This window comes from Caloenas nicobarica, chromosome 2, assembly GCF_036013445.1.
Source record: "Caloenas nicobarica isolate bCalNic1 chromosome 2, bCalNic1.hap1, whole genome shotgun sequence".
Classification (NCBI taxonomy): domain Eukaryota; kingdom Metazoa; phylum Chordata; class Aves; order Columbiformes; family Columbidae; genus Caloenas; species Caloenas nicobarica.
In genome coordinates this window covers 143155025-143166903 of record NC_088246.1, presented here as the reverse complement: position 1 = coordinate 143166903, position 11879 = coordinate 143155025, and the positions used below count along the sequence as shown (strand labels likewise).

Below are 11879 nucleotides of genomic sequence, written 5' to 3'. Positions count from 1 at the left end.
GTTTTGCCCCAGACATACAACCGTTCAAGACTCCAGGCTTATTTTAAAGCTACAGTTGCTCAAAGAGTGGCAGAATGCCGTGTCTGAGCAAAGATACTGCCTCGGCTTCTCCTTTTCCTAACACGTGTGTAATCTGACAAGGCACAAACATTCAGCCATCCTTTGGGACCCATGAAGATGCTGGTAGAAAATAAAAGTGCTCCTGTATCCATCTTTGCAAGGCCTGCCTCCACCTCTACTCATGCAAGGTAATACCTTTCAAATCACTTGCACTGTGAATACAGCCTGTACACGACTTCCTCTGCAGTGCTTGCCTTAAACACTAAAACAAGATTTATAGCACACTTTCAATTTGAAATAAATTCTCCTTATCTCTGTTTCCTTCCGCTTTCAATTCATTTAACCCTTCTGGCCTCCGCGTGGGCCTTCCGCACGATCTGCCACCTGAACCGGGTTTCACGCTCTCCGGGATCCCTGCCCGGCCTCTCCTCCAGCCCCCTCCCGAGCCATTTCTCCGGATCCCACCGGGGAGGAGCAGCAACTATTTTTAGGCTGCATCTGTACGCCAAGCACAGAGGCATGTGGCGCGGCGCGGGGCCTGCCGGGAGCCGCTGTTCTGCGGGAGGCGCCCGCCGCACCCCGCGCCGGCACACGGGGCTCCGGGGGCCCCCTGCGGCCCGGGCCAGGCTGCACGTCCCGCCTCTGCCTCCGCCACAGCGCGGTGATCTGTCACCGCAGCGCTGCCGCGTCCCTCGGCTTCTCCCGAGTACCAGGCCGCACAGCGCGGGGGTCGCCGGGGTTTGGGTCGCCAAGGCCCGGGCCTGCCCCTGGGCCGCTGTGCCCGGGTCTAGCCCTGCCTCCGCCCGACCCCAGAGGACCAGGGACTCGCCGCCCCAGCCCCCCGGCTGTCGGGGGAGCCCTTGCTGCCGGGACCCGCAGCTGGAGACACGCGGGACCCCGCTCCCCCGCCGCGCTCACGGCCCGGCCCGGCCCGGCCCGGCCCCGCCTCGCCCCGCCCCCGCGAGGTCAGCGCGGCCGCGCGCCCCGCGCTCCCCTCCCCCCCGCTTTATGTAACGGGCGGGCGCCACCATTGGCTGGCGGGGCCGGGTCGCGCATGCGCAGTGCCGGCGCCCCGTCCTCCTGCTCCTTCTCCTCCTCCTCTCGGGCAGGCGGCGGCGGCGGCTGCTGCGGGGCCGCGCGGAGCCTTCCCACCCGCTCGCAGGGCCCAGCCCGGACTCCCAGGCCGGGTGAGCGGAGGTGCCGGCCCCTCGCGCGGCGGCGGGGGGGAGCTGGGGCGTGCGGGGAGCGGGCCCGGCCGCGGCGCGGCGGAGCAGACCCGCCCCGGGGGCAAGGGGCGGCCCGGCAGCGAGGCGCGCTCCGCTCCCGGCCTGCCGCGGCTGGGGCTCCGCGCCGGGGCCGCTTCCTTCCTCGGCCCCTTCCGCGGGCCACGTGGTGGGGCTGGCCGGGCTGCGGCCGCCCCCAGCCCCGCCAGGCCCCGCTGGGGCGGCGGCCTCGCTCTGCCCCTGCGGCCGGGCCGGGGCTGCCCCGCAGAGCTGCCGGCGGAGGCCGCGCTCGCCGCTCCTCCGGCCCAGGCCCTTGGCCGCCTGGCCGGCAGAGCCCGAGCACCGGAAGCGGCTGTTGTTCTCTGGAGGTGACAGCGGAGCAGCTGTCGGTGTCCAGTTTGGGGACTCGAAACTCCCGACTCGGGCTGTGGTTACTTACAGGGAAACGACGGTGTGCGAGGCGGTAACGTAACGCAGGCCTCAGCCTCGCTGCCCTGCAGGGCCTGTGCTGTTGCCATGATAATTTGGCAGCAAATTTTTCTGTGTTGTTAGGCTTCCTGTGTGCTCATGCATTTTTATTCTGTTTCAAAACAGCAGGCCTGTTTACTGGGCTCTCTAAGGGTGTGCCTGATAAGAAAAACAACACTAATCTGTATTGTGTAACTGAAATACAGATTTAACCTTGTAGTTAAACTCATCATTATTTTAAACGAACTCTGGGCTTATTTTTGTCGCCTTCTTAGTGTACTGATTGTCCAAATAACCTTAATTTTCCAGTAATGAAGTATCCACTCTGTGTTTCAACTGTGTTAGTGTAATTTGGAATATTTAAACTCTCAGAATTTGTTCTTGGGCATCATATGGAGGTTGATACTTTTAAGCAGATGTTTTTGCTCGTGCTTTCTTGTTTAACTGAAACCAGCAGCTGCCAAATACACACGAACTCAGTGTGACTGACTGTTGCAATGTGCTACTTAACAAGCTCTTGTCGAGGGACTAAAAATACGAAATGCAAAAACTTAATAAAAATCGTTCTTATTTCATTACCTGAGTATTTTCTCTCAGGAACCTCCTGACTTCTGGAGGATTACTGTAATGCTGGTAAAATAGAATTGAAATAAAACCTACACTTCCTTCTAGTGTATGCAAAGCTGTTGGCAAGATTTTTTTTTTCTTTTTTTTAACAGGAATTCAGGGTTCTTGTTGGCCCATGCTGTACGTAAGCAGTTTGAGGCCCTGGCTGGGATGTTTCGGGGTAACTATTGTAGCATACAGTAAAACACAGACGGGTATTTTTAGTCTAATTGACATTCAATGCTATATCTTATGGAAGGTGTTGAATACCATGTGTATTTCTGTATGCCTGTTAATAGGATTTGTGTTTTCTTGTGTTCAGTTTTGTTTGTCATATGGACTTCTAAGTTCTCCTTTGGAGAAACTGAGAGGGGAAGAGGAGGGAGTGCTGAAGATGTAGGGTAATGCTTCTGCAAAGGGTTACATGGTGGCGTTACATACCATGGAAGAATTGAACTGTGGCCTGAGAGGTGCCTCTCAACATGCAAGAGCTGCTTTGCGTCTCAGGGCCATCTTTTTGTTTCGTGTTAAGCACCATGGTGCCACATATCCAGAAATTCTTGCAATACTAGTGAATTTCCGGGTGTAGTTGATGTTTCATAGAAACTTTTTTTCATAACAGTTTTAAGGGCTTTTTGCAGATGTTTACTGGAGGTCAGTCTTTATTTGGGCAGGCCCTTCTCCCTCTTGCAGCGGAAGGCTGTCTGTCCTTGTGGGAAGGACTGCACGACAGACCTGTTGTAGCCACGTAGTGTCTCATGAGTACAAAACTTAGAGCAAATGCTTGGGTTGCATAGATGGGCAGTGACCAACCAGCCAACCTCCTGGCAATGTTAGACTTTACTAGTTGTCTGAAGACACCAGCCTTGGCTGGCTGGCCTTGTTTGTGTGGTGGACTTGTGCTTCTGTGAGAGCTGCACAACTGGATCGTGTGTGTGGGCCATGAGGGAGATAATAGCAGAAAGTGGGCTGCTGGGTTATAGACCCATACTCTGAAGCCTGCTCTGTTGGTGTGCCCAGATCCTGCCTGGTGTCTGATCTGGGACTGGGGTGCAAGCTGAATTGGGTGGCCTAGTGGGTCGCGTGCAGGGGGAGTGTTGCTGTTGTAAATACGCTGTTTTGCTGCCCCCTGAAATGTGGTTTTTGTATATCGTTTCTTTTGTGGTGGACCTTCTAATGGCATATGGCAATAGTGTTTGCCTCCTTTATGCTGCTGTATTATATAGAGTAATGGCTTCTGATGGGAGATATTTTACTTCTTTTTAAGAAGTCTGTATGCATGTAAAGTCACCTGAAAATCAAAAAGAATGGCTACCTGTAAAAAAAAAAAAAAAAAAAAAAGCGCCTTGAATAACTAGAGATGACCTATTGTTCTTGCCATTTCCACATCCAAAGCAGCTCACAATCATATATACCAGAAGACAGTAATACAGGTTGGGTAATACTTTAATTTGCCTTTCTTAGGACCTGTTTCATAAAGGTTGAGTCTTAAACTTTAAAATAAAAGAACAACACCAACAAAAAGAAACTTTACTGTACCTGTGGAAATAGAGAATAAGTTTCTGTTAACTGTAAAGGAAACTTAAATTATTCTGACTATTGAAAACACTTTTGAAAAGTAGACCTTGATGCTTTGTGGTGGAAGAAACCTTAGAATGACCTAATAATTCTGGTGCGTATTTGAAGAACAATTCTAAAACCAGAGAGTCTTTAGATAGTAAAGAGCAACTTGAACAGATGTCTGTTGTATATGAGTTATGGGAGTTGTGGGCCTTATGGACAGAGCACACAACTGCTTTATTCTCATGGTTATTGCTTCTGAGTCAGCTAGCAGCAGTAGTTTCTCACATATGTAGACTAAATGTCTTCTTTTTGTTTGTAGATATGGCTCGTGGACAGCAGAAGATTCAGTCGCAGCAGAAAAATGCCAAAAAGCAAGCTGAGCAAAAAAAGAAACAAGGACATGATCAGAAGGCTGCAGCCAAGGCTGCCTTGATATATACCTGCACTGTCTGTAGGGTAAGAGGAACTGAAGACAGATTATTGTAGGAAGGCCTGTCTTCCAGCCTAGAGCAGAATTTTTAGAAGATTATGTAATGGAAACTGAAATACTTAAGTGGCTATTGAGCTTGTTGCTATAAGCATTTGCATCTGTTATGTGACTTGCTTACAGGTTACTCAGCTGTACTGATAATTGAGATATGAGAAAATCTGAGAGGTCGTGTACAGATCTGTTTTGGTTAGTTATCTTGCCTTTTGAATTGCAGAGGTCTGCATGTGGTGTTAGTATGACGTATGAAATGTAAAAAGTGCAAGATCACTTTGTTTTCAAATGGAAACATCTTTTATTTGTGAAGGAATTTACCTGTCTTGGCATCACTGGTTATCGATGTTAATGTAGAGAGGAAAAGTGGTGGTGCCAAAAGCTTTAGTGTAAATTTGATACGCAGTAGATTGACTTGACAAGAGAACAGAAATGTGAGCGCTAATCATATTATACTTTCCTTCTGGCTGGTTTTCCTGAATGCCCTCATTTTGGAGCTAAAGGATAAACTTGCCATTCTCACTTAAATGGTCAGTCTCAGAATAGATTTGTCACTTTGAGTGTCTTAAATAAGATTGCATCTTACTTAAGTCCTCGTAACGAGCTCCTCTTGTGAAATCAGGCTGTAGCAGCAATGGCTTTGGGCAGTTGGTGCCTGCAACTGTGTAGTAACAATGGTCTAAGATAGCTTGTGCCAAGTAGAGAATCAGTCTGTGCCACATTAATCTTTGGCCTATTGATAAACAAAAGAAATGACTTTCAGAAATAAGTAATTCAGAAAAGGATAAATGTTTATCTTTTATGTATTGAAAAAGAAAATGGTAAGGAGGTAGATTTTTCCTCCAAATAAACATATGAAGTATAAGATCTGCAGGGAGATTTCTAGCAAGAATACCAAAGTCATCAACATGCCAAAACTGTGGAACTAGTGCTTTAAAGCAGCTCTCTGAAAATCTGAGGCTAAATATTCTCTCTTAGTCTGCAGTTAAATTAATGATTCTTCTGTCACTACAGCAGTGTCATTGAGGAGACAATTTACTTCAGGAAAAAGAAAACATAGGGGGGAACAGATTTTGTAGTATCATTTAACTGTTGTACTGTGCGTAAAGTTAAATGTCTCTCTTTAATCAGACGCAAATGCCGGATCCCAAGACCTTCAAACAGCACTTTGAAAGCAAGCATCCTAAGACTCCACTTCCTCCAGAATTGGCTGATGTTCAGGCGTAAAGTTGTCTACAGGTCATTACCTTAATTTTTAAATGATTGTTTGAGAAAGGTATATTATGAATCAGGGTTTGGTTTTGGTTTGGTTTTTTACCACCAACAGCTGAGACTACTTACTTCATTTCCCTTAATATGGAAATTAGATATAAGTAAAATTTATACCCTTGAACTGTTACATAGGAGAAACAAGGTAATCCTTACCTAGATGAAATGGCTGTGGCATTTCACTGCGTGTTGAGGTTGTTTTAAAAGGGATTCATGTTATTTCAAATGGTCATCCTTAGAATCATAAGAATATTTTGTTATTTAGTTCCTGCTTTGAAATGTTAGTTTTGCTTTGAACAAAATACACATAATAAATACAGTCTGTTGCTACAAAACATGTAATGGAAACAGTTGTTTAGTGTATTTGCAACAATTGAGCCTTTTTGTTTCTGCAGCTATGCAAGTGAATTCAGATTTTTCTGCATTAACTATAGAAGATATTTCCCAATAGCCAGTTTTTAGGCTGTAACTGAACATGGTTATAATAAAAGGCTGAAATGAGGTAAAAAGTAGTATTATGGTATTAAATTCGCGTAAAGGTAAACAGCGTTGTGTAACGGTTCAGCTTAACTGAGTTATTCTTGTTTTTTATAGGTGAAATCATGGCACCTATTGACTCTTCTACTGTCAGACCTTACATAACAAACCTGCAGCTGCTTTTCTAAAACTGTTGATCAGCAAAAATGAAGGGGCTACAGAAACATTCATATTTTTATGCTGTTCCCTCTTGGGCTTCATGCAAAGACAATTCTGTGTAAATGTACAGTTGTGCCCTATTTGGAAATCCTGAAAAATCAGTCCATACTTGTTATAAAAAATTTTTTACAATTGTAATTATATTGATGTTCATATTGTGTAAAATAACTCATTTAATAAAGTAGTACTTTGATTTTACAATATCACAGATTAAATCCTTGTAGAAGTTCTGTTTCAACTTTCTGCATTATCTGCCTTATAAGATAATAAAAAAGACAAAGTGGAATCTTCCCCATCCTGCCAAAACATGAGCAGTATCATTCCACTGAAAGTAATGTACATTACAGTAAATTAATCTTAAGTGAAGAGGGAAGCAGCTCAGAATTACTCTGCAGTGTGCTGCTTGCTCGAGCCCAGTCACTAGTAGTTAAGTTGCTGGCTCGAGGCGCAGCAGACTCCCTAGAAGCTGCATGAAAATCGTGAGACTTCTACATTTTTGTCCTGTGTATTGGAGTCTAATACTGTGAGCCATTTTGAATGGGATTCCTTTTACTGTGGGGGATCATGTTCCTTGAAGTCATGCACTGGAGAGACTCATTCTATCCTTTATATTGGGTAGATGGCTGAGGAAGCTGAGAAGTGGCAGGATTGAATGCTGGCTGGAAAAATGCTCTCAAATATTAGGTTAAAGCAACTCCGCTCTTAGTTGAAAATTGATTTGGAAAGATTTTTTTAATGATATTTTGAGCAGTCAACCACACGTGTTCCTCCTCAAATGCGTCTGATTATTTCAGTAGCAACTCTTTAAGAAATAGGCAAAATATCCAGCCACTAATAACCTTTCTTCACAACCAGCTTAAAATAAGCCTGTTGGAAAAGAGCCAAAGTAACTAAAATAATACGGCTACTTTAAGAAATCGGATGTGATTAAAGTTTCATTCATACTATTAGAAAAAAAAGCCGTACAATAACTCTTTGGCCAAGAACATTTGAGCAGCTAAATGTAGTTACCCTTAAAGTGTTCTGGGCTCAGTTCTAACTCCTGATGTGCAGCACAGAAGTAGTGGAGAGACATCCGAATTGTGCTAGAAGGTGTGCTATCCAAAATCACATCTTTGGCATTTGGAGGGAGCTTATTTAAGAGCTTTAGTTTTGACCTTGCAGTAAGAAGCAATACTATAATTGCTGTGATTTACTGAGGTTACAATGGATGTAAAAGTTCTGGCAGTCCAAGTAACCATTGCTACGCAGCAGGACTGTATATCTGACCTTCAAATGGCTTCCTAAAATCTAGGACCATAGTCTCAAAGACTCATTCACTTAAAAGAATGCGCTTGGTATTTTATTATATAAAGTCAAAGCCTTTGTCCACTCATTTGCTCTTTATTGAACTACTTCTGTGAGATTAGCTTCCTGTCCTTTTTGCTGTGACAGTATCTCTGTACATACTTACTTTGGCATAGAGTTTCTCTGTATTATAGTCACTCCAGGATAACCTGTATACCACTTAACTTTTATAGATAATGTTGTTCCCTGAGGCTAATCCCCTACTGCACTTGTACACCTGACATCGGAATGTAACGCTTCATTTATTTTTCTTTAATGTTATCAATACATATTTCCTGACAAACTAGCTCCTGCAAGGTAAGAAATCTGCTCTCGACTTGTGTGCTCTGTGGGGGAGAAGTACTTAAATGTTCTGATGCCATAGTTTGTCTAAAAATAGACTGAGTGCAAATGGATAAAGGTGTTTGCACTGATTGGTAATTGGTAATCTGGCTTTACTTTGGAAAATGTTCTGGGATGTATCCCTGTAGCTTGGTCCTGAGGGGAAGTATATGTTCTATTCCTTCAATTCAGATTGTGTAGCATTAAATAAAAATATTTGGTTTCATAAGCAATCTCTCTTAATGAGCACTGAAGAGCTAGAAAGCTGCATCATTAGTGGGATGGTTAACTTCAGTCAGAATTGTATTTTCAAAACTTTACAATGCTCAAGTTGAAAATACCATATGAAATTCTGGCGGTTTTAATGTATTAGAAGGCAGCGGTGATCGTCAGTTCAGTAAGATCCCTAGTGGCGATAGCCACAATCTCAGTTACAGAAATTAATGAAAGCTGGATTGTTACAAAGGCTTTATAAGTATAGGGGAATGGTAAACTAAGTGTGGGAATCATCCTCATTTAGAATATCTGCAATACTTGTATTTGGAGGAGGGACTAGGACTTGATAATTTCTTCCTGATCTGAAGGATGGCACTCTGTTACCTGGCTAAAGACACAGCTGTGCATTGTAATGTGTCTGATTAAAGATAATTAAAAACCTGAAATGTAAAATGTCATATTTCCTGCTTTTTAAAAACAAGTATTACTGCACTTAGAAAATTAATTTCCTGGCTCTGGACAGTCCTGGAACTTGAAGCTGTCTAACTTTACAAGAAAGAAAAATAGGCATGGAAAGTTTCCCCTGTTCTCTTGAGAAAGATTCATCCTTGTGCAAGGGCAGAATTTAGGTAAAGGGTTCTTATGTTGTCAGTGTGGGCATCAGCTATTACGGATACTTGTGGAGCAACTTTAAAAAGTGATTTTGGATTTTCAGAAGCCCACATCTCTTCTGGGAATCTCTTTAAATGGCATCTGAGATCATATTTTAAGCAGGGCTTGAAATGTTGTGAAAAAAATCTTACTTTAGATCCCAAAGTTAGCACGTGTGATGATGATGAGGCCATCTCACAGACTACTGAATAATCAAGAACAGTCCTGCAAATTTTGTTACTCAGACTGACTTAGGCTGCTTTCTGTACCTCTGCTTTGCCTATCTCTGAGGGTTTCTGGTTTCTTGCTGTCAAAAAGCTGTGTGAAAAATCTGAAATAGAAGTTGCAGACAGTTGCTGTGTAGCCTTAAGGAAATAGTTGGCTTTATACAGTGCTCTTGAAACGTCCCTGGAGCGTATCTCTTGTGGTTGCACTGAAAACGCTGCAGCTCAAGTAAAGCTTGTGACCATGGGCTGTTTGCAAACCACACAGTAATGAAGGAATTTGTAACATTTCTGTAAATTACATTGAACTGGTTTCCCACCTTGATAAGAATTTCTCATAGATGGAATTTCTTTTATCATCAAATACTAATAGGCTTGAGGTCTGTTTCGTTTCCCATTTTCACGGAAACAAGGGGGGAAGTATAATATTTGGCTTCACGAGAAGCCTGGTTTTCCCAAGGTCTGACCAGCGAACTCAGTCCTACAGAATCCACAAACAAAGCAAAGGTCAGCTTGTGTTTCTGTCTGCTCAGCCCCATTCTGCTGCATATAGTTTGTGAGCGTTTGGTTTGTCTATTTAGAACCTTACAGATTTCTCAGTGGACTTTGAATTCAGCCCTAAAACTCAGCTTATGACTGGTGTTCTGTATGTGTTTTTTTCCGTATTCTGTAGCATCATCAGTGATCTTGGTCTAGGCCAGACAGTGGGAGGGTGTCAAGTTCTGTCTGTGGAATTTTGCTGTCTGCTTTGAAAATTACTTGGAGATTTTTTTTAATGCATTGTCTGTTGTGTTACAATTTTTCTGTAGATAAGGCACAACAGAGACTCACTTAGGGAGTTGCGTTATCTTGGTAGCTTTCAAAAAAAGGTGGAATAGGTTGGGTGTCATTTTACAATTCTCTTGTATGGCTGTTAGCATTGAGGTTTCTGGGAAAGGAGGAATATGTAGTTGTCCCAACACTGTTATCCGACAGGAATCTGTTCAAGCAGTGTCTTAAGTTTTTTCAGGACATACAGCACAGTTTTCTTATAAAAAATACTGTCCATTAAATTTATAAACCATACAGCACATGGATGGCATGACAAACATGGTTGTGTGTTCCCTGTTCGCAGCCATTAGAAAATCGCAAATGCTGCAAAACATGACTGAATGCTGGGGATCTTTCAGAGGAGTAAGGACTATGGGAAATCTCAACAAGTTGCCCGGTCCATCTCCTTGCTTGAGATGGGATCAGATCTGCCAAGACTGTAACTGGCAAGTGTTTCTCTAACTCTCAAAAGCTTCCAAGGAGAGGGATCCCACGTGAGCAGCACGTCCACTGTTGAACCTGCAGCTGGAGAGTGAGCGCAGCAGGAGCGATTCCTGTGAGTGAAGTCTGTTCCTGGCTGTTCTTACGGGCAGTACATGATGAATGGTGCCCTCGTCTGAACACTATCACCTTCTCCTTCTAGTCTTCTCTTTTAAGTAAACCCAGTTAATTGAATCACTCATCATAGGTCATGTCTTCTAAGTCTAGCAGTTGTTGGTGCGGTTTATTATTTATTTGTAAATCTTTCATTTGCTTTCTTTCCTCATCAAGTAATGTACGTGTCTTTAACTTCATGTTTCCCTAGATATTTATTTGCTTTGTATCTGTCTTTTAGAACCCCAGCCGTTTGGTTGACTCTGCTAATGAAGGTGTTACTTGGTTGAGTTTTGAGCCATGTAAAACCCAGACACCTGTCTGTCTCTGAGATTCTACGTTAATTAGTACATTTACAACACACTGCACAACTCCTGAGGCCAATTCTTTGAAAATCCTTTTTGGGTCTTTTTGTTGGGGCCCTTTCTGCACAGTTTGCCCAGCACTATATATTGGTGGGCTATATATATAGCTCTCACAAGCTATAAATATTCTGTCCTGATCAGTTCATGGTCCCAAATGTGCCAGAGTTGCTGTCTTTCTCACTGAAGTTTGAGCTCTGCCGAGTATTTACTTACCACAGGTTGGCAGTGAGAAAGACACCACAGACCGGGCTGGCCTGATAAACCTCCTGAATGTGCAATAGCTGTTACGCTGTGTATAAAACTGTGTAGCACTAATTAGAGTAAACATTTGAACGACTTTCCACCAGACATCTTTCTGACCCTTTCTTCTTCTGGTTTTCAAGCCTGTCCCTAAACTTTAATAATTTCTCTGTGTTCTTTTCCATATGTATGCCCATGCCGTCCAGCTCCTTGTAGGGGTATTTCATGTCTGTCTGCTTTACCTTTTGTTTACCAATAACAGGGTAATACCCAAGCCACCTTTGTGTCTCATGTGGTGCTTTGCAAAATGAAAGTACACCTGGAAAACAAATGCATGTTAATTGCACAGCATAATCTCAGGCCAACAGGATGGGCGTTAATTTTTAGCTTATTATTCTGACGCGCCTTGAAGTTCCAGTAGTCATTACCTGCTGATAGTTTTAAATCTCTTTTGGTATATATGTTTTCTTTAGCTGTAAATGCTCATCGTATATTTTGCAATAAAATGGTTGCTTTATTTTGAAATATTTGTTGATCTTTTGAAGGGTGAAAACTGAATATTTGTTTCCAACCAAAAGAATAATTGAAGAATGATGTCTTCTGAAAAAAAGGTCTAAAATGTTTGTATATGTCCTGCTGGTATTCAGAATTATTATTATGGTCATTACTCACTTTCTATTACAGTAACAGTTGGTGCGATGGCACTTTCTATTGTTGACAGAGATACAATTCACATTTCATATCA

At 43.3% G+C, this 11879-nt stretch overlaps 1 protein-coding gene across 2 annotated transcripts; it reads left to right on the top strand.

Moving 5' to 3' along the window:
- Positions 1–1123: 1123 nt before the first annotated feature.
- Positions 1124–11659, top strand: ZNF706 (zinc finger protein 706). 2 transcript variants are annotated; one of them, XM_065629051.1, is made up of 4 exons: positions 1124–1257; positions 4240–4376; positions 5533–5640; positions 6265–11659. In XM_065629051.1, exons 2-3 carry the CDS (start codon positions 4242–4244, stop codon positions 5626–5628), a joined length of 231 nt encoding a protein of 76 aa, XP_065485123.1. In that variant the 5' UTR covers positions 1124–1257; positions 4240–4241; the 3' UTR covers positions 5629–5640; positions 6265–11659. The 2 variants fall into 2 exon arrangements, with proteins under 2 accessions (XP_065485123.1, XP_065485122.1); XM_065629050.1 differs by having other exon boundaries at positions 1127–1247.
- Positions 11660–11879: the final 220 nt, after the last annotated feature.

Coding starts and splice junctions, on each gene's coding strand:
- ZNF706 (XM_065629051.1), top strand. CDS start 4,242: ATGGCTCGTGGACAGCAGAAGATTCAGTCGCAGCAGAAAAATGCCAAA. Junction 4,377..5,532: donor ATACCTGCACTGTCTGTAGG/GTAAGAGGAACT, acceptor CTCTTTAATCAG/ACGCAAATGCCGGATCCCAA.